Here is a 22,176-nt window from a genome sequence, read left to right as displayed (position 1 = left end):
TGAAATTTCATTAAGATGCGATCACTCCTTCGTGAATTGAAAATACCTCATTTTTTCTAATTTTTCAGAATTAAACCTCCCCCAAAGAGAGCGAATCCGTTCCGGTTATGTCAATTACGTATCTACGACTTGTGCCTATTTTTCTCACCAAGTTTCATCCCGATCCCTCCACTCTAAGCGTTTTCCAAGCTTTTAGGCTCCTCCCTCCAACTCCCCCCAATGTCACCAGATCTGGTCGAGATGTAAAATATAAGCTCTGAGACACAATATCTTTCTAAACAGCAAATTTCATTTAGATGCGATCACCCGTTCGTAAGTTAAAAATACCTCAATTTTTCTAATTTTTCCGAAGTAAGACCCCCTCCAACTCCCTCAAAGAGAGCGGATTCAGTCCGGATATGTCAAGCACGTATCTAGGACTTGTGCTTTTTCTTCCTACCAAGTTTTATCCTGATCTCTCCACTCTACGGGTTTTCCAAGATTTCCCCCCCAACTCCCCCCTATAAAACTGGATCTGGTCGGGATTTAAATACGAGATCTGAGTTACGAGGTTCTTCTAAATAAGAAATTTCATTAAGATTCGACCATTCCCTCTTAAGTTAAAAATACCTCATTTTTTCTAATTTTTCAGAATTAACCCTCCCCCCAACTCCCCCAAAGAGAGCGAATCCATTCTGGTTATATCAATTACGTATCTAGGACTTGTGCTTTTTTCACCAAGTTTTATCCCGATCCCGTCACTCTAAGCGTTTTCCAAGATTTTAGGTCCCCCCTCCCACTCCCCCAAATGTCACCAGATCCGGTCGGGATTCAAAATAAGAGCTCTGGGACATGATATTCTTCTAAATATCAAATTTCATTAAGATCCGATCACCCGTTCGTAAGTTAAAAATACCTCATTTTTTTCTAATTTTTCGGAATTAACCACAAACAAACCACTCTCCCCTCCCCCAGACGGTTGAATCGGGGTAACGATTTCTATTTAATCTGGTCTGGTTCCTGATGCGCCTGCCAAATTTCATCGTCCTAGCCTATCTAGAAGTGCCATAAAAAGAGGTCATGTTATTGTTATCCATGTTATCATGTTATAAGCGGGTTACTAAGAGAATGATTTACAACAACTATACTTCTGAACTGTGTAGCAATTCTCAGCTTCTAGCTTTCCCCCTTCCGTAATGTCTAATATTGGAGACTGGGTAGAATCCAGTTTTATCTTGACTACGATTATCGGCAAAAAATCAGCAGTCCCTTAACTCAATCATGATTGACACCTTCTGAAATGTATTTATTTTGAATCTACAATATTTCTTGAACAGGCTGTGAATTTCGATCAAATCTTTACAAGTTTTTATTCTCTCATGTAGGCCTACTCCTAGCATTTTTACGCTAAATTACTCCTGCCCCGTTCTTGCGCCCAACTGGCCGCGAGGGTGGCAAACTTTATAGCGTAAACAATTAAACAAGGCACTGCGATACGAATTAAAATGTCACATTTTCTAAAATTAAATAAAAATTTTTTTAACTGAAAGTAAAGAGCAGCTTGAAAGCTCAAAACGAACAGAAATTATTCCGTATATGAAGGATTGCCCACTCCTCAATACCTTGCTCTTTACGCTAAAGCTTGACTGTTTGTCCAATTGCTTAAAGAACTGCTTCTGAAACACAGCCGTTATTTAGAATAGGAAGCTTTTTTAAAAGTGCTAACAGCTTTAGCGTAGAGAGGAAGGTATTTAGGAGGGGGAAACCATTCATATATGGAGTAACTTCTGTTCGTTTTGAGTTTAAGTGTTACTCCTTACTTTCAGTTAAAAATACTTGTTTTTTTATTTAATTTTTGATCGTTTTTATATAATGCCAGGAAATCTGGCCCCACCTCAACGGAGGAATCCCCTCCCCGAGGAAACATCTTCTAGACAATTCAATCCTGGTGAAAATTTACCCCAGACAATTATCCTTAACAACTTCACACGTAAAATTGAGACGGAAAAGAGAAAGCAAGATATATAAGAAGATTTTTGTATAAGAATTCTGGCGAATTCCTCCAGTATAAGATATCCCCTCACAAGTTCAACCCTCTTGAAATTTTCCTCCCCACGGAAAATTTCTCCGTGGAAAAACGACCAACATAATATTATGTCTTCTCCCCCCCCCCGAAAATGTGCGTATACTTCCCAATAACAAGTATTATCCATAAACAGTTATGGGCAATAAGGGCTGTGATGGGGGGGGTCATTTTGTGTCCAATGGCATAGTTAATGGGTCTTTAAACTATGATGAACAAAATGGCTTTCTCAAAATTTTATCAGACGATTTTGGGAAAAGAGGGGTGGGGGAGGGGGCCTAGTTGTCCTCCAGTCTTTTTGGTACCTTAAAAAGGGCACTAAAACTTCTAATTCCTGTTTGAATGAGCCCTCAGCCGAAATTCTAGGACCACTAGGTTGATACAATCATCCCGGGAAAAAATAAAACAAAAAAACTAATAAAATAAACACTCATCCTTGATCTTCCTTCCGGCCAAAAAATAGAAAATCTCACGTTTTTGTAGATAGGAAGTTGAAATCTCAGAAATAAGGTTCTCTGATAAGCTGAGTCTGATGGTGTAATTTTCATTAAGATTCTTTGTGTTTTTGGGGTCGTCTCCCTTCTTTTAGGAAAATCAGGCAATTTTTTCAGGCTTGTGGCCTTTGATTTGTAACACTTAACTTAAGGAGACTTATATTTTGGGATCAACAGAATAAGCCGATTCTTCGGATATATCTGTCCGTATCAAATTTCCTTTGTTTAGAGTTTCGGCTACTATTGGGCCGCGTCGCTCCTTACTTACAGTTCGTTACCACAAACTGTTTGAAAGTAGGTAAATCTTCTTTTTTTAATCGTAGTTTCTACGATTACATTATTGCTCCTCGCTGCAAAATGTGTTTTAAAAGCAAATGGATAAAGGACTTTCATGTCCAGGTTTATCCTTCCTCTGCAAGGAAACTTCTTTCAAATGGTTCTAATGCCTACCGTTCAATTTTTAATTTGAACCTACTGCTCAAAAAGGATTAAGATGATCAGATGTTGAACAAACAAAGTTCTCCATATAAGTGAAAATAAATATAAGAAAACATTTTTATGATTTTTTCTCCTACTATAGAATCAAAATATAGTTAATTACACAACCTTGCCTTACTTGGCGTATAAAGACATACGCCAAATAAACGGTACTCCCTAATGTATCCTCAACATCAGTATCTAGATTTAAACTTAAAACAGTTTTCAAGCCAATGAATAATTATCCAAAAACTTTCATTGAGCTAACTTAAGATCATACAAAACGTTTTAATGGAAAAATAACATTTTCTGCCTATAAATTGCCCCTAGCAAACTTCACAAGAGCAACTTCAATAACATTATCCAAGTATTTTTCATTTTACCTATCGCCTTCATTTAACTCTTGCCTTTTCTGCTGTTCTTCATTTTGACTCCTTTTGGTCTGGGAGCTTTTTGTTTATCCGGAACCTCCCCTTATGAACATTTTTTCGACATTATAATTTTTGTGTGCCTCTCTTCATTTTTTCCACTCTCAAAATTAAAGTTTTTTCCTGATTTCACTTCCATTCCGTTTCCGTTTGAAAAACTTATTCCAAATCCTTCTTATAAAATGTCAATATAAAAACTCATTTACATTTCATGGGTACTTCACTCGCCGCTCACATGGCTCTTCATTTGATATATACTAATTATGGATTTTGTAGCTCTCTTGCGTTGAGAACTGTCATTTTAATATTTTTGTTTTTTTTTAATTACATTTCATTAAAAAATAAGAGGAAATAAAAAGTTTCTGTTACCGCACTAATGAGTCGCCCAAAATTAAAAACTGAAGGTAGCCAACTATGTTCGTTACGAAATTACTATAATTGTGAATTTAAAAAATATATATACACAACGCCAGAATGACACTGCCCTATTTCAAAAGATTATTTCATTGAAATTTTCCCACCTCCGAATGGTCCTGATTGAAGCTGTCATATGCCCAAAAATATCAACAGTATAGTATGCGTCACGACATGGATGTAGGGACAGGGGCAGTGGCCCTCCTCGAACTATTGAGATTTTTGCAATACGTATTCATATATTATTTATCTGTTTTTGGACATATCTTAAATTTTGAATCCCCCAGTAACAGTAATAATAACAAATCCTGTGGGCGCGGCTGATAGGTTTACTTAGCGACTTTTTTTTAACTAATTTGAGTCCCGAAAAGAAACATTTTGAAATTTGTTTATGATATCATTTAATTTTCCAATATTTTATACTGGAAAAATTGTGAACAAATCTCGAGCAAAATTGACAATAGCATTTTCTAACATTAAAAAAAAGGAAGATCGCACTTCATAAAAAAGTCGATATAAAAAAAAATGCCTAAATTCTATGCCCTTAATTCTCGTTTACTGACACCACTATTTTTAAATTGTCCTGTCTCCCCCTTTTTTTTCATTTAGACACTTAAAATGCATTTTCGAAAACAGAGGATAGTAGTCGTCATTTATTTCTATTTTCTCTCATTCTATTTGCATAAATTTCTTTTTGTAGACTTGTTTCCGCTTTTCGTAAGGTATCTAAGAGAAAGGTTGTCCGGCTTTTGCGTTTCATAATATGCATAGGTCAGTTATCGTCCTCTTTTTCAAATCAGATATCTTGTCTGGTGATCAGAGCACCATCTATGTACTATGGTGGGAATTTATACCGATTTCTTTTTTGGAAGGAGGGAGGGAGCCAGTATTTCAGGCAAGTACAAAACTTCGAAGGAAGTGCAGGAAATGCGTGAATTGAGCGGAAAAATAAACAACTACAGATTAAATAATAAAAATTTCATGACTTTTAGGAGGTAAGGACCGGAAGGCCACAATCCTTGCATATGTGCCTGGTTCGTGGAAGCAGATGTGAAGAGACTGGTTTGGGCAAGCATAGAATTCTATGCTAGAATCTTTATGATCATAGTTTACATGGTGGTTGTAGCTGCAGCCTAGTAAAGAACAAACCGTGGCTCATAGTAACCAAAAGTTTCAAAACATGTTCTGGAAAGAAAAACCGTATAGGGAAAAAAAATTGATATTTGACGCCGAATCCGGGATAGTAACTGTTATTTCGATTAATCTTTATAGTATAAGTTTACTGCAAAAACTCATTTATAAGAATTTCGAAAATGGACCTTAAACCCTTCGAAAATGGTGTTGGATCGACTATGGATGTTCGTCAAAAACTACGAATGCTCTGTTGGAATCAGCATGGTCAAAACCCTTATACGAGAAAATTGCAGCCCCCCAACTTGAACAACTAGGAAAATCACTTTTGTATTGAAAGCCCTGATGTCTCCTTTTTTTTTCATTATATGTGATCGTGTCGAACCAGTGGTCTTAGAATTTAGAAAAAGGGTTGATTTGAAAATAAATATCCGTATCTCGTGCTCTTTTAAGTAATAAAATAGATTGTGCCAGAATTATAATTGTAGGTACTTATCTCTTACACCCACCAAACTCAGGAAGTAAAGTTAGGTTAATCCTAATGAGATATATCTAAGTATGATTGAAATAAAATACTACAGTAACAAAATTATGGAAACTACAACAAAGAATTATGGAAACCAGGCCTCCTGAGCGCATTATATTAAATGGTTTTCAACCTAACCAAACCAAAATACCATCTAAAATATTATATTAAAATATACCTAATTTGTAGTGGATATATGTTACCGTGAATGTCTGAGCAAATTGGTGAATGTCGATATTCAGTTGTGAATGTCCGAAATACTTTTTTTTTTCTTGGATTTAGTCAGCATTGCCAGTCAAAAGTTTTATGATAACAGGTTATGTTAGAATAGATTAGTTTTGATTAGGTGAGGTTCGGTTAGCTTAGGTTTTTAACTCATTTCTGATATATAGAACAAAATTGAACCTGTCCTAATTTAAACTAACATAATCTAACCTAACTTTTACCATAATAGCTTGCATAAATTTAAAAAAGGTTGACTCTCAAAGCTAATTTAATCCAAGCAGAGAAAAAGGAATTTCTAACATTCACCGGTGAATGTTAGAAATTCACCAATTTGCGAACATTGACGGTAACATATACACTCTCCAACGCTAAGCTGAGTATCGCCGAGTACAAATATAGAAAAAAAAAAACGGTTCTATCAGACCAAGAACTTGAGTTTGGTGGGTATAAGGGATAAGTACCTTATTGTACACTATTGTGCAGACTATTCGTAGAATTTTCTGATTCTAAGAAAATATCCTTTTTCAGGTCGGTTTTATGTTCGTAGTAAGGCCTAGTGTTTAGAATTTGACACCTGAAAATGTCACTAGTAAGACTACTTAAGCTAGTAGGCTATTTGTAGATATATCTTGCGTAATCAGCGAAGCAATACTTTTTGTTCTTTTTAAGTTTCAACTTAGCTCTTTACTTCCGTAAGAAAAACTTTGTCTTTGTAATTAGTAATATGGAAAGATCATGCGATTCGTATGAACCATGGACTTGATTGAATTTTTCAGGTTTGTAAGGGTTTCAATTTCTATTCTGTTTTTGTTCATGGGCTTTATTTAGTTTTTCTCCATTTGGTTTTTTTTGGACACTAAAGACGTCTTTTTGTAAATAAAGGCGAAGATCTGCTTCTATTTACGTTATTCATAATATTCATTTTATAAGTAAGTCTTTGTCTTGTCAGACATTTTTTCCTTTCATTAATGCTGCTCTGTCCGATGATCGTTCACCTGTGACCTATGGTAATACAGCGGAAATTGTCCGTTTTTGTAATCAGTGGAAACTAAAATTTGAGATGCGTGGAGATGGACCAAGTACTATTGTTCAGTATGACTTTTGACAAGGCTTTTGCCCTCTTTGCATTTCCTAGAATGTCAACTTGTTACAATGGACCATCAAGTTGTGTGATTCTGCTTTATTTTACATGCGGAACATTGTCGGCAATTTTTCAAAGAATGTCGGTATTGTTCTTTAACATGGAATAGGAAAGGCTGTTATGTAGTCGTTCTGTGAGCTAGAAATTTCAAATGCAAATTTATACGTTGATACCTGCTTACTAAAAGCGTATAAAGAGGGAGAGGAGCTCGAAACTAAGAAATTGGTTTTTCAAACTTAGATTCACTTTTGATCGCGAAGAGGTTGATAATTTGCTAGTTTCTTAGCTGAGAAATTATAATTCAAGCTAATTTGCAAGGAAAATGAACTAAACATCAAAAACAAAGCAAAAATATGACTCAACAAAGGTTTACTTTCAGATAGGCCCTTGCTTGAGAATTCGGCGGGCAACAGTACTTTGCTAGTGCAAAATTATCCGCAATGATTATAAATCTTCTAGTTTTCTATATCTATAAAACGTGTTGTCTCAGTTCAAGGTTATATATGTTGAGTTATTATTACAGCCAGAGGATTTTTCATAGATAAAGGCAGCACTTATTACTTTTCAGCATTTTTGACAAACTTTTGTTTTGTGATAACTTATCTTATTGGGGCCAGGAAATCTTGGGAGTTTTCAAAGAAGTGTATGTTCAGCTTTTGAAAGATAAATCTCTTTCTCTAGACACCATAATTGATTCTCCACATGCTTAAGAATTCCGTTTGCGTGGCATCGGGGAAGATGGATTTCGACACGAGTTCCATCTAAATTCTTTTCCTCTCAAAGTTGTCTTTTTTGGTTTCCACTAAAATTACTTTATTATTCATTACAGAATTTATTAATCCCAGTCATGAAATTCTTGACATTTCGTGGAATTTAAGAAAATTATTGGAAAGCGAATTCAGCTCAGTTTGAAAGCTCATTTAAGTATACCTTCAAAAATTATGGAAACTAGAGGAAGAAATTGCTTTTTAATCTACCTTACAGTTAATTTTGGCCTTTTGTTTCTTTGTCTTCCTGTCCGTTTATGTTTTTTATTATCATTATTTTATAGATGTGTGAAGAATAACCATTGAATAGCCATGAATTGGCTAAGCTTATTGACGAAACTGAAAAAATGCTTTTGCGATTTGCAATTATTAATTAACCACCAATTTTTCTATCACGGAGGGTTTCACCTGAAACCCTCTCTTATTATAATGAGTTTCCAATGAAGCCATGATTTTCTTTTTTAAACCTGTGCTAATTTTCTTTTCCAGTTGGTGAAAATTGGACGTAAAGTATATTTTATAAAAACTGAAACTTTTAAGTACTTTGAGAACCATTTTCTGGACAGATCAATTTAGTAAGCTCAATTTAGGTATGGGTGTTAATTTTATCAACCCCTAATTCTGATTTCAGTAAGAATTAAAAAATACCTCCTAAAGAATAAGTAACTTTGCGTCTTTGACACTGAACTCATTAGCACTTTTGTTTATTCTGACGAAATTTGATACACCAAGCTAGAGAAACGTCCTTGGAAACTGATATTAAGGGATTCGAGCCCAAATATGATACAGAAAGTAATTTGAGAAATCAATAAATATAACGACTTTTAAATAACTGCAGCTAAAATTGGTACATCGATGTAAAAAAAATACAATAAAAAAATACAATAAAAAAATAAATATAAGGTCTTTTCGATTTTACTCATTATTTTTATCTTATCGGACAGATTAGCAGCTCGATATATGTCACAATAATCGATCTCCGCTTACTTCAACGCTAAGATCAGATTTTAATCCTTTATCTGCGTATCATGCTGTATGGAATTCCCTTTTTAAAGCATCCCGAGAATTCCATTCATTTGGCTCCTTCAAGAAACTTATTTTATATTTTTGGTTGCTTTGGGATTTCTTAGCTTATTATTCTTATAGTTTCTTTATTATTATTATTATTGTTATAATTATTTAATTACCATAGGAGCCGCCGTTGTTTTTGCTGAGTTATCAGAAGAAATTTTTATAAATCGTTAGTGTACCCCCCCCCCTCTCTCTCTCTCTATGTCTCATTTTTCTGAATTCTAAGTTATTATTTAAACAGTCTTTGAATCTACCCCCTCCTTTACAGGCCATGGAGTCTTTGCAGGGATTAATGGCTGTATCTGTTGAACTATTTCTCTTTGTTGTTGAAGAATATATCGAAAATAGCGACGAAGACCACACTGCCTTTCCATAACAAACAAATACACAGTACAAACAATAGGGAAAATCTTTCAAGACAGTGGAAATCAATTCACAGAATTGATTTCCACTGTCTTGAAAAATTTTCCCTATTGTTTCTACTTTGTATTTGATTGAAGAATGTATCCATCTATTTTAGAGCTTATCTAAAAAAAAGGGGGAAATTTGTAAATATACATAAGACCAGCATTGTAGCAATCATGTTCTCCTGCAACAGAACATCTTTTCGCACTTCGGTTTATTTTTGAAACTAGGAAAAGCTAAATGTGAACATCAAACGTCCCAAATTGCTTTTTCTTTTCTACGGTCTAAAATGGCATTCAATAATTTGAACTATGTTTTAGTATTTATCAACAGTGGCATGATTTCGTATTAATCTCAGTCATAAGGATCTTGGTATTTCGTGGAATAATAATCAAATTCAAATTTTATTAGGCTCAATATATTTTGAAGGCGAGTTAAATAATCGTAAAAAAGGTGGGAGTATCTTTTATTGGAGTGGGTTATGATGCATTACTTGAATATCGGAGTGAGCTCAATAAGTTTTGTTATGAAAAAAGGCTTGCTAGCAAGGACGCTATTTCGTTATATCTTGAAGAGGAGGAGGGGTACAAGAACTAAGAACTTTTTAAGTAAGTTCAAGAAGGCAGAAACATTCAGTTACCATTTCAGTAGTGGTTGGTCAACAGGGGCGGGAGCTACACCTGAGGCTCTAAATATCTTCTATGAATATAAGGGATACATCATTTGAATAACCGGTTAACCTAGAAACCAGTTGCGGCAAGGAACTTCCCCAGCAACCAGATTCCATGTGCTACAAGAGATACATCATTTGCATACTTCCAAGAGAATCTCATTTGCATATATTCAACCTTCATTGAATCAGAAGAATAACCGTTTTAGAATCAAAAAACGACAAGTCTGTTGTCCCTTTTTTCTTATGACGCGCGCTTGGATAAAGTAAACCGGCAGAAGAAAAATAAGTTTCTTCTTTGTCTCGTATGTCATGTATAGCCGGTGTGGCCTTACAATGTGTTTAAATTTTTTGAGCATAAGTAAGAGGAATTTCAAAACGCAATTTGTTTGTTGAAAAACCAGTTGATTCCAAACTTTATTTAGAAAGACATTCTACTTTGATAGCTTTGAAGTGAGTTTCGGATTCTTGAATGCTTTGCATCCGTTTTCAAAAGAAGTTGCAGATAAATAGATTATCTATTTTATTAAACAAATAATAGTTGTATGTATGTATATTTATATTTTAGTATTTTTGTTTTTGAAAATGGCACTATAATTTTTTCTGAAAACTCGAACACTGCCATTTCTCAGTGTGGAAAAACGATCTATATAAGTCATGGCTTTGAGGAAGTTCATTTAGGGCATTAATTTTGTAAAAAAAAAAAAAAAAAAAATCATAATAATGACGTTAGAGTTACCCAGATGTCTAATACTCTTGGTTTTATTCAACAGTGAATAAAACAAATTGAAATTAAAGGTGTTTTGCTAAAGAGATTACAAAAACTGTTTTTCTTTTCACCGAGCGAATCTCGGTCCCTGGTACTCGTCCAAAAAAAAAAGAAAACAAAAAATTGCATGCTTTTTCGTAAATAAATCTGTTTTTGATTTGGAAAGGAGCGGAACGTGAATTATTTGTTTTCCATTAAGAGTATCGTGTATCGCTAATTTATTTTATAACGTAAAGTTTGTTTGTAATAAAGAAGAATTTATTATGGAACAATAATATGCTATTTTCCAGCTGTCGTCATTGATGGAAATTTTTATCCGTCCTTTGACTTGCGACTATCTTTTAATTGTATCTTGTTTTAATGTTTGTGCATAAAATGTGAAACATTTATGTTTTTTGTGGTTTTTGTTGTTTGATTTGGGCCAAAACTGAAAATATCTAGAGAGTGTCCAGTCTGGTACCGAATTTTAGTTTATTTTTTCGTTCTTAACCCAATCGAAGCAACAGTTTTAAATGTATCAAGATGCCCATGTGTTTAGTTTACATATATAACATTATTTATTTATAACCACGAAGTGATCTTATCACTTCAGGCGTATATAAGCTAGGTCGTCATTCCAACCCCCCTTCATCTTTCTTCTAAAGAGCTCGTCTTAGTCTCCCCCTATACAGCACTGTCACGTCCTATATGCTATGATTTATTATCTCCAATGATGCGTCTCTACCAAGCTATCGTAGCCTGTGATTTGTGTGTCACGATGGTATAATGTTACAGCATCAAAGGTTTTGATCGAACTTGGTGGATGACTAGATTTGACGCTAAAAAAGAATATAATTTTATATTAAACAGTTCGTAGTATCAAACTCTAAGTAAACAGCAACCTAGTAGCCTAGTAGCCAAGATTGTTCATCAAAAGTTACCGACATAAGAAAATGCAACTAGTTTTATAAAAAGAGGGAAAATGTGGCGTTAGTATTCACTAGTATCCGAGATCCCTGGAGCAGTGGCTTCAAGCAACTATTTGCAAGCAAAAATTAAATTTCGTATTTTCCCCGATAAATATCAAAGTCGGTGTAGAATAGTGGGATAGAGTATCGGAAATTGAAATCGGTTATGCTATTTTAAAATTACAGATGAGACCACGCTACAGTAAAGTGCTGTTTGCCGCCAATTTGTTGTGCGAAATAATAATTATGTATTGACCAAAATGGTATTTGATGTAGCCGGCCGGTTGGAAAAAATTTTCAGAAAGCCGGATGGTTAGAAACTGTAGAAAGGCTGTTTATCTCGCCTTCTAATTTAAGAGGTCTCAATGCTGTAAGTTGGTCCATTTGTCCCTGAGGGTGTATGCGATCCACATAAAATAAGTGCAGACTATAGACACTTCTTTTTTAGACTTCATTTGACTGAGTTGATTCATTTGTGTCATCTGAAAAAAGGCTTACTTTCTGCCACCTTGTGTCAGTAGTGGTTTTGATGCATCTATTATTATCAAAATTTTATTTTTTATAATTTTGGTTACTATTGGGTCGAGCCACTCCTTACTTACAGTTCGTTGCCACAAACTGCTTGATATGGCTTTTTCATTCATTTGGAAAAAAAAAGAAACTTTTTATTTATTCAATAGGGGAAAGGTGGGTACAGTGGCGCAGTCTGCTACAGTGGCGCACTTGATCCCACTGCCACCTTTAATTAGATTAAATTCTAAAAAAATACGCACTAGGAGGGCAGTCACATGGTCTATGATCGTCAGCCATTTTCAATTTTTTGGGGCGATTGCAGTTTTTGAGGTATGTGATTAAGTGCTTTGAAAAATAAAATCTTGGACAAATGGAAAATATTTCTGGACTTTGCTAAGGTTTGTAGGCTACAAATAGTGTCGAATTCTGGCGAATATTAGTTCATCTGGAAGCTCCAACATTTCTAAACATAGTGCAGCCATCTGTTTGTCTCTCGGTCATTATTTCAAATTTTGGTTCACAAAATGGATAAAAGAGGGGATTTCGGCTACAGTGGCGCATTTTGGTGGAGGGTATAGTGGCGCACCCCGAAATTTTTTAAATTCATAAACTTCACGCGGTAGGTAGCCTATATGATAGTTTTGACTTCTACTACTACTACTACAAACTCGTCGCAGCCTTAAGCCGCCTGACACCAACACACTGGCAACACTTCTCCTCCGTACCACCCTGTTTAAGGCTTCTGCCCCCAAGGATTTTGGGTAATTTCTTATGATCTCGTTCCAGTCTAACGTGGGACATCCTGTCCCCCCCCCTTCAGACCACTAAGTAGAACTAATCTAGGAATTCGATTGCCCATGTTAGGCTGGGGTTCTAGGTTAAGCTCGGTTCAGGTTAGGCTACAAGTTCTAGAAGTTCAGTAACAAAGGCTACATCCCCCAAACAAATATTGGTCTTCTGCAGAATGCATAATGAAGCAGAGCGTATGAAGCTTGCCGTGCACGCGGTACTGGAATTGAAGCTTACACAACGGGCTGCTGCCAAAAAATACGAGATCCCAAAGACAACACTCCGTCGATATGTAAATAAGGCTTGCAACGCGTCAGACGATAAAAAGCTGAATTTAAAATTTGAACCGAATTACCAAGTCCGTCAAGTGTTAACTGATGAACTTAAACAGCAACTTCACGATTATTTGATAAAGGGATGCAAAATGCACCATGGTTTGACACGGCTCAACGTCCGCCAATTCGCTTTCGAAATTGCAAAGATGAACCAATTGAAGGTGCCATCAACATGGCATGAGAAAAAGATGACGGGGAATGACTGGTATTACAGTTACATGAAACGCTTCCCAGACCTGTCTATCCGCAAAGCAGAGGGAACAAGCTTGGCCAGAGCCACGGCATTCAACAGAACAACTGTAAACGAGTTCTATGACAACTTGGAGACTGTTATGAATAAGTTTAAGTTTCAGCCTAGTGATATTTACAACTTAGATGAGACGGGGGCAACAACAGTGCAGAGACCACCAAATGTGATAGCACCCAAGGGGCACAAACAGGTGAGCCAAGTCACTTCTGCTGAGCAAAGCGAACTGACCACAGTCTGCTGCACCATCAATGCTCAAGGTAATTTCTTGCCACCTTACTATGTCTTCCCAAGGGAAAGATTTGGCTCCCAGTTGATGAATGGTGCACCACCAGGCAGTGGCGGTAGCGGTTCTGCCAAAGGATGGATGACATCTGACATCTTCCTGCTTGTCTTCGAACACGTTGTGAAACATGCCTGCTGTACAAAAGAGAGACCCATATTGCTGATAGAATATAACCACTCTTTTCATGTGTCGATCCAGGCCATTCAGTACTTCAAAGATAACGCGATAGCAACCCCGGACAGACGATTGGCATCTCTATCATCGCTCAACTTGTTGGAAAGGCCTTCCAACTCTCCTTCACACAGAAAAACATAGTCAATGGCTTTGCTGCTACTGGGATTTTCCCCTTCAACCGCCTACTTTTCGCAGACGACGATTTTCTCGCATCAGCTGTGACCAAGAGACCAGACCCTAATCCCAGCGCAGCTCCAGAGGCCAAAGAAATCGAGCAAGAATTGAATAGTCATAACGAAGCGGGTCCAAGCTCTGCCTCCCCAAGCGCTGCCTCCCCTACCGCCGTTACACCCGAAGCTGTAAGGCCCTACCCAAGAAAGCCCCACAAGAAGCTGCCAGAAGGAGCTCGGAAGAGGAAGAAAACCATCATTGCCACAGATACCCCAGTGAAAGATGCTTTAGAGAAAGAATTCATGGAAAGGGAGGCAAAGAAAAAGGCCAAGACTTCTAAGATTAACCCCAAGACAAAGAAAGCCGTTGTCCAAAAGCCAGTTTCTAAAAAAACAGGATGTCCTACCTAAGAAGAAGGGCAGTGCTGTTGGATACTTTGCTAAATTTGACCGCAATTTCAAGAGAAACAGTCATATAAAAACCCTGTTTTCTGATTCTTCGTCTGATGATGACTTTGGTGACTCTGCCACAAAAGGCAATAGTAGCTGTGATAGTGATGAAAGCCTCCACTGTGGCCTTGAAGACCAAAGCGATATTTTGTGTGATGATGAAGTCCGTGTTGGAGATTATGTTCTTGTTTGCGAGGGGGAGATCAAAAAGAACAAAATTTACTCCGTGGGCGAAGTCCTCTCTGAGTCCAGCTTTGACTTTGAGCTCATGTATATTAAGAGAATTGTTCCTTTGTACAAGTTCATCAGGACCAGTCAAAATTACACTTTCAGCAAGTCGAGTGTCGAAATGAAGCTACCTGCTCCGAATATTTCTGGTGGAACAGAAAGAAAGGCGGAGCAACTGATCTTCCCCATTGACCTGACTGCTTACAATATTAACTAGTATGACTTCTTCTTTTATTTTCAGTTCATTATTTTTTATTTCCTTACTCATTATACGAAGTATTCATCTTTTAGGTATTTTCAGTTCATTATTTTGTACTTCCTTACTCATTAAACGAAGTATTCATCTTAGCAGTTTGATTGCGCCACTGTTCCAGATGGGTGCGCCACTGTTCCAGATGGGGTGCGCCATAGTTCCCGCCTAGTCGGCAACAATGGCGCAAAAAGTGGCTGTCAGAAAACATGACTCCATGAAAAAATGGTTCAAAGAAGAAGTGTGAAATAAATCACCAGTGTAGAATAATAAACTGCCTGCACAACAGTTTAAAAATCGTCCAAAAATGTTAATATTTGACTAAGTTACGATGCTTTGACCTGAAAGTGCGCCACTGTACCCACCTCTCCCCTACATAAAAAGAATCTGATTTTCATTTGGACTCCAAACATTAGAAGTCATTAACCATTCAAATTCATTGTTTACTGATCAGAAATTATTAGTATATTGAAATTTTCCTTCTTTTTGGAAAACGGTAAAAACAGTCCCAAAAAGAAAAGTCGCATTTTTAATTTTGTCATACCATTTGCTTTTGGTCAGAACCCTAGACATTTAATCAAATTGCTGGCTTTGTCAATGCACTTATGGGCACTTACACCCGCTGATATCGGGGGCCAGTAGTTAGGGCACCATTTTGACAGAAGGGGAAAATGGATTATCATTTTCAAAATTTAATTATTCTACTTTTTTAATAGTGAAGTCCTTTTCCTTTTAGGTCGTACATACTCACTTTTATGTAAAGAAGAATGAAGTAATAGCACAGTGTCAAAATTGGATTGCAGAGATGGAATCTTATTCAGGATCGAGCAAAGCTGTTTCATCGGGATTAACTTCTTTAAAGGTAATTTTACTATCATATTATTGCATTATCCAAGACAATCGAGAGCCATTCTAGACCCTTGCAAAATAAATTTTCTTTTGCCCTCTAACAAGCTGAAAACTGTGTTTTCTTGTCATAGTTGGCTATTGTTTCTATTTTTGTGTCATTAATTTTATTAATTCTGCATTATCCTCTCCCCTTCCCTTCATCCCTTGTCAATAGTTCTTGCTGCGTCGAAGTGCTTTTTGTCGTAGGTTGTTAAAGTTTTTCTATAGGCCTTAAAGTAAGGCCTATAGAACCATAAGGGGGTGTAGGGGGTGTATAGCCGGTGTGGCCTTACAATGTGTTTAAATTTTTTGAGCATAAGTAAGAGGAATTTCAAAACGCCCTACACCCCATAAGGGGGTGTAGGGGGCACCCCCCCTTGGCTGTATGACGCTTCCTCATATATTTATATTTTGGTTTTGAGATTTCTATCAAACATCATTGGAAGTGCTGATTAGACCAGTTACCCCCCTAAAATTCAGCTTATGGGTGTCCATGACTTGTGAATTTTCTTATCGAGGGAGTATATTGTTAATACTTAGTGATATCCAAAGAAATATTTTCAAAAGTACCCATAAAAATAGCTGAACTTGTTTAGAATCTAAAAAAAAATATATGAAATCAAAAATTTAGATTTTGTTTTACTAAATGCCTTAGCAAGACTCTTTAGGTTGACACCCAGAGTATGGGTGAAGTCTGTAAAAGAAACATTTGAAAAATTGAAGGAAAATAGGCCTTAAAGTTGTTATCTAAAAGGTGTATCTAGTTTTGATACTACAAATATAGCCATGGCTTAGAAAAGGAGCCATTTTCCTGCCTGTCAAGCTGAGCTTTCACTATCTCCATAGATGGTGCCCTCGCGCGATATTAACTAGCTAATTAGCTTGACCGACAGTGTCAAAAGTGGTATACTGCAAAACAGAGCATAGGATTTTTTTGGCGGCCCTTTAACAAATAGTAGGCAAAGCTGCCTGGAATAATTTCTTGGCTGGAAGAGTATTATTCCATTATTTAAATTATTTACCGTTTTTGCAATCTTAAAAAAAACATAGCCAGCTTTTTAAGACCTATTTGTACATTCATGTAATTGCTTTCTTTTTTTGAAAACTCAAAATTTTCAGTTCACTTTTATCTAAAAGGTATATCTAGTTTTGATACTACAAATATAGCCATGGCTTAGAAAAGGAGCCATTTTCCTGTCTGTCAAGCTGAGCTTTCACTATCTCCATAGATGGTGCCCTCGCGTGATATTAACTAGCTATTTAGCTTGATCGACAGTGTCAAAAGTGGTATACTGCAAAACAGAGCATAGGATTTTTTGGCGGCCCTTTAACAAATAGTAGGCAAAGCTGCCTGGAATAATTTCTTGGCTGGAAGAGTATTATTCCGTTATTTAAATTATTTACCGCTTTTGCAATCTTAAAAAAAAAGTATAACCAGCTTTTTAAGGCCTATTTGTACATTCATGTAATTGCTTTCTTTTTTTGAAAACTCTGTTCAAAAGCAAAAATAGAGTAGAGAAAGATTTTGTAAAACATCACGTTCTGTTTTCACATAACCCATCATTGTAGTATGAAGAATACATCGTTCTCTTAACCATCTGGAGAGTTATGAAAGCTTCCATGTTTACCATTAATAATAATACAAACAGGCGTATCCACCTGGGGGAGGGGGGTAATTTTTCCATCCCCTAGGTTTTTAAAACTTTTTTAGCATTCTCACTGAAAAAAAAAACAACAGAAACAGCAAAATTATTCCCTTATATTTGTTAGAAAAATGTATTTTACCCCTCCTACATTTTCATGAATTGATTAAGTTTAAATACACTGAAAACTGAATTATGCTAGGGAGCTACTAGTGTGTTTATGTCTGCTGTTAGTAATACAGTATTCCATATTTGATTTATTTACAATTAGATTGAACATTTAATTGGGTATTAGTATTAAAGGGTTTTACAAGAATGTATTGCTTATAATTTTTAAGTTTAAAGTGGCCTAACCGCTTATCTTTTATGATTTATGCGTAAATACGTATTTTATCTCATTCTTTTTCTCTTCCAACTTTTCCATGTTAGACTCTTGCCACTGCTGCTTTAGTTGTGCACAAAATGGTCTGCTCTTTATATTCAACTGTTTCTTATCGAACATGCTGGATGACTAATCAATTTCGCTCATGAATTATTACGCCACCTTTTCAAATGATTGGATATAATTGTCCAGAAATTTGTAATTATTTTCCACTTCGGTAGGTTAGAAGCAGATGGTGTATACATGAGGACGTGATTCATCGCTTTTTTTTTTTTTTTTTTTTTTTTTTTTTTTTTTTTTATTACTCCTTGACTGAGAAAGGCTAAATTCTTTTCGTGGAAGCTGGATCATTCGCCTTTTTTCTTTCTTTTTTTGAAATTGTCTTAATTGAAATTCAGTGACGATGATTGCACGTTGTGTGATTTTGTATCTCTTGTAATTATTCATTGCTGTATCGAGAAAAAATTCAACACTGAAAACTTAATCAATTAAAAATTAACACCCAAGATAATTGGTTGAAAACCTTTGAAAAATAAAAACTTTGAAAATCTTGAAAAAATTCCGATTTTGTATACTCAAAGACCGGTAATCCAACTGTTGATGGATTCGAGACATTCAAAAACCTTCAAAATGCCATTCAACAAGAAAAGCTAAAAAAAAATCGAATATTGAATAATAATAAAAAAATTGGTCCAAAAATGTGAACTTATTACTTTGGCTTAAATACATAATTAAATTTGCGGGTTATCGCCGAATTTCATAAATTACGCACATCTGTTGACGCATGCCAAGCGAGGTAAAAGTTTCTACAGTGGAACTGTTGCAAACGTTGCGGGAACTGTAGCACGTGTGAGGGTATAGCCAATCCAGCCGGCACTGCGCGGCAAATGGGATGTCCCAAATTTTCGAGTGGCCCTCGAAAATTTGTAGCGATTTCAAGTAATGTCCTCGTTACAAAATTTTTATCGTATTACTTGTGGAAAGTCTTATTACTAGAAAAGAACCTTAAAATATTTTTCTAAAAAGTTATAAAACAGTTTTCTGTTGGTTTGACGAAAATATATGCAACATATAAATGAACACAAAGATAAACCAGTATAGAATTTGAATGAGCCCAGTAAAAGGTTCGTAATTTGAAGTAGACTGACAATCTTTCTTGCTGCTTCCAATACCTTGTGGTAGTTCTAAAACCCATCAAAGCATAGTGAATTCCTAACTAATCGTTAACGGAACTCAGATTTCTAATATGAGTAATAGAAACTGAATATATGTAGGCCATGTTTGCTAATCTACGAAATTGCCCTCTTTTCTTTAAATTGCGGTACTAAAAAATTTGCAAACATCAGAGGAGCGTCTCTCCTCCGTTGCGTGGCCCAATACAGGAAACAAGTTTTGTATTTAGATTCAAATTTTTGCGAATCGGAACCCTTGATTACAAGTATTGTCATTTAATTAAATCAAAATTAATTAAAATATAATCATAGCTAAATTATGCTGGAGAGTTACCAGTATGTCTATGCCTACTGTTAGTAGGATGTAAAATATTTGATTTACTTGCTATAAAATTAAATATTTTATTGAGTATTAGTGTTAAAGGGTATCACAAAACTTTGTTACTGATAAATTTCTAGGCAAGAAGTGGTCAAACTGCGTGTCTTTAATGATATATATATATATATATATCTTCGATAGTCTATGATTATTTACTTCAAAGCGTTATTTGAGAAACGATGTAGCGTGTTATGTGGCTTCTTGGGTGCTGGAGGTAGAATCGGTAGTGTGATACTAAAACCAAAGTTTAATTTGGACATAAGAGGCAGGGCCAGGGGTGCAAAATTTTCTACGCCTGCGACGGAGACTGTGTAGCCCCTCTGGCTCATTAGCCGCTTTGCGAGCCTAATGTATAATTCATTGAAACCGAGATAAGCCTTTTTGATAAGCAGGCATCCATATGAAACCTGGAAATATTCTTCAATACAAATTTTGTTAGATAATAAGGTTTAAGTGGTGGGAAATTACTTATCATAAGCCGGGAAGTTATTTGTGTGTGTGGTTTTCCGTTTCCTTTCTGAGAAAACTTTCAGAGTTCATAGTGGTAACCTGATCATGATTACGTGATTAGCTTTTTTGGTTTGGCGACGATTCCAATTCATGTCCGCTATGCTTTATAAAAGAAACCATGTAGTATAAGTATCCGAAATAGGTCTAATTTTCTCATATTTTTCTTTTGAACATTTGAAGACTAAGATAGAAACATAATTAAGGGAATCTGCTAACGTTATCCATAATTGAACTGACGTCAACTGCATTTTGATAAAAGATACATTTAGGACAATGCGTAGAGGCTATATATGATATTATGTTATTTACCTTATAAAGGAACATTAACACTTGCCAGTTGGGGGGGGGTTATTTTCCCCTCCCCCCTTTACATTTTGTAATTTCGTTGGAAGAAGTAAAAAATATACACCCCTCTCCATAGATTTTGAATAATACCTTTTTGTGTCTTCATCACATAAAAATTGAAAAGAAATACGTGCCTCCCCACATTTTTTGTGAATTCGTGTCCCTGGACGTTAGGAAATCTGCTATAGAAATCTATTTTCCATGTAACATAAAAAATTACGGTCATATGCTTAGTGTCGTGAACAAGGGAAGATAGCAGGAGGAGGAAGGTTGATGAGTGCCACCAAGAAATTTCTCAGGTTGATAAGATATACCAGGAGCTTTGTTTTTACAAAGAAATGTCATCACTCTTCAGATTTCTGTTTTATTGAGAACAATTATACAGAATAAGACTTTGTTCTGTAAAATTATCTCTTTTAGTTTTTATTTTAATAGCTTTGAGTCTCTCTCCCTCCTGCAGTAGGATCCATTCGTACTAGAAATATTTGAAGCCTTTTCATTTTCCAATGCCGAAAACTCGAAATGATTACAAACACTTCTTCCTAGTTTCAGTACTTCTAATATAGTAATAATAAGAATGGTAGTTAATTTTTAATTGCCATTATTATTATTAGGAGGAGGAGGTGGATTGGTATAACTTCAAAAAGTCGCCAAAACAGGCAAACTATTTGGACAGTAAAAGAAATCGCACATAAAATTATGAGAACCGATTCCCCCTCCTCCCCCTCTTCTGAACAAAGACCAAGCTTGATAGTTGCGAAAAAATCTTGAGAATCGTTCGGACTTTAGAGTGTCAGACAAGGCACATTTAAAGCTTAGGTTGTGTCTAACCCCCCTTTTAAAGTATATAACCCCACCCCTGTCTGAAGGAGTTTCATTTTTTGCGGTTAGTAAGGCAAGCACGTAATTTTATGCTTGTTGGTGTTTGGTAAATCAATTAGAGAAGAAAAGTAAATCCTTTTTAATTTCACCTTCATACTTTCCCCTGATAAATCCTACTTGCACACTCCACCTCTCCTTCAAAAAACGGGTAGCCAGCCATACACATTACTTGTACATGACAAAGGCCATACATGTAAACGGGGGTCATACGTGTAAACGGGCATCTCATTTTTTGAAGATTTAAGATTAAATCCTATTTTGACAATATTAAATGAAAATATATTAAAACAGTCATTTTTTAACCTACAAATAAAATTGGGGGGATGTGCTATTGTATAGCATATGCCCTTTGACTATTCGGATGCGGACCCCTCTTGCCCACAAATAAAAATACTGGACATACTCCCCTGGTCAGAAGCATGGGACACTGAAGTTAGACCAAACAGTTAGAAGTAAAAAAAGATGATAGACAGGAAGCTTAGTATGAGAATAACAGACGTTGGATATTGAAAGCATATGCTAAGATTTCCTGTTGCCTGAGACACATGAGCCATTATTAGATACGGAAAGTCTTTCAGTATCATGCACAAACAGCACACAACCCCTTTATTTGTTCCTGATTCAATAATCTTGTAACAGTCATATCGCCACAATGCCTTCGTAATGATAACAGATACGCCTTGGATTTTGATGGCTATAATTAGGATTTCAAAAATTTATGGGAAGTTTAAGACCAAAGGCAGAAATCAGACGCAGATTAATAAGAAATAAATAATGATGATATGTTTTTCCTCTTAACCACTAATCGATACTTACTTATATTGAAATTAGTCGACGACATAACAAATGTACTAAAATATTATTTTTTATTTGAGAATCAGCCTTTTTTATTATATAATTAACATGATCGTTAAGGAAAGCCAGTGACACCTGTGGTACTTAAAAAGAGGAAATAGTCTCTTGTGGCTTTTTTTTTTCATATAATACTGGCAGTTTTTTCCCTCGT

At 35.8% G+C, this 22,176-nt stretch overlaps 1 protein-coding gene across 1 annotated transcript in view; it reads left to right on the top strand.

Annotated features, from left to right (window-relative positions):
• Window positions 1-22,176, top strand: part of LOC136029578 (baculoviral IAP repeat-containing protein 6-like) — a gene marked incomplete in the record, with an annotated part of 362,481 nt that overhangs the window by 290,744 nt on the left and 49,561 nt on the right. The window contains 1 exon segment of the mRNA XM_065708074.1: window positions 15,706-15,831. Within this exon segment, the coding sequence (XP_065564146.1) occupies window positions 15,706-15,831 (126 nt within the window).

This window comes from Artemia franciscana, chromosome 7, assembly GCF_032884065.1.
Source record: "Artemia franciscana chromosome 7, ASM3288406v1, whole genome shotgun sequence".
Taxonomy (NCBI): Eukaryota; Metazoa; Arthropoda; class Branchiopoda; order Anostraca; family Artemiidae; genus Artemia; species Artemia franciscana.
The sequence above is the reverse complement of the archived record's forward strand: the minus strand, read 5'-3'. Positions and strand labels throughout refer to the sequence as shown.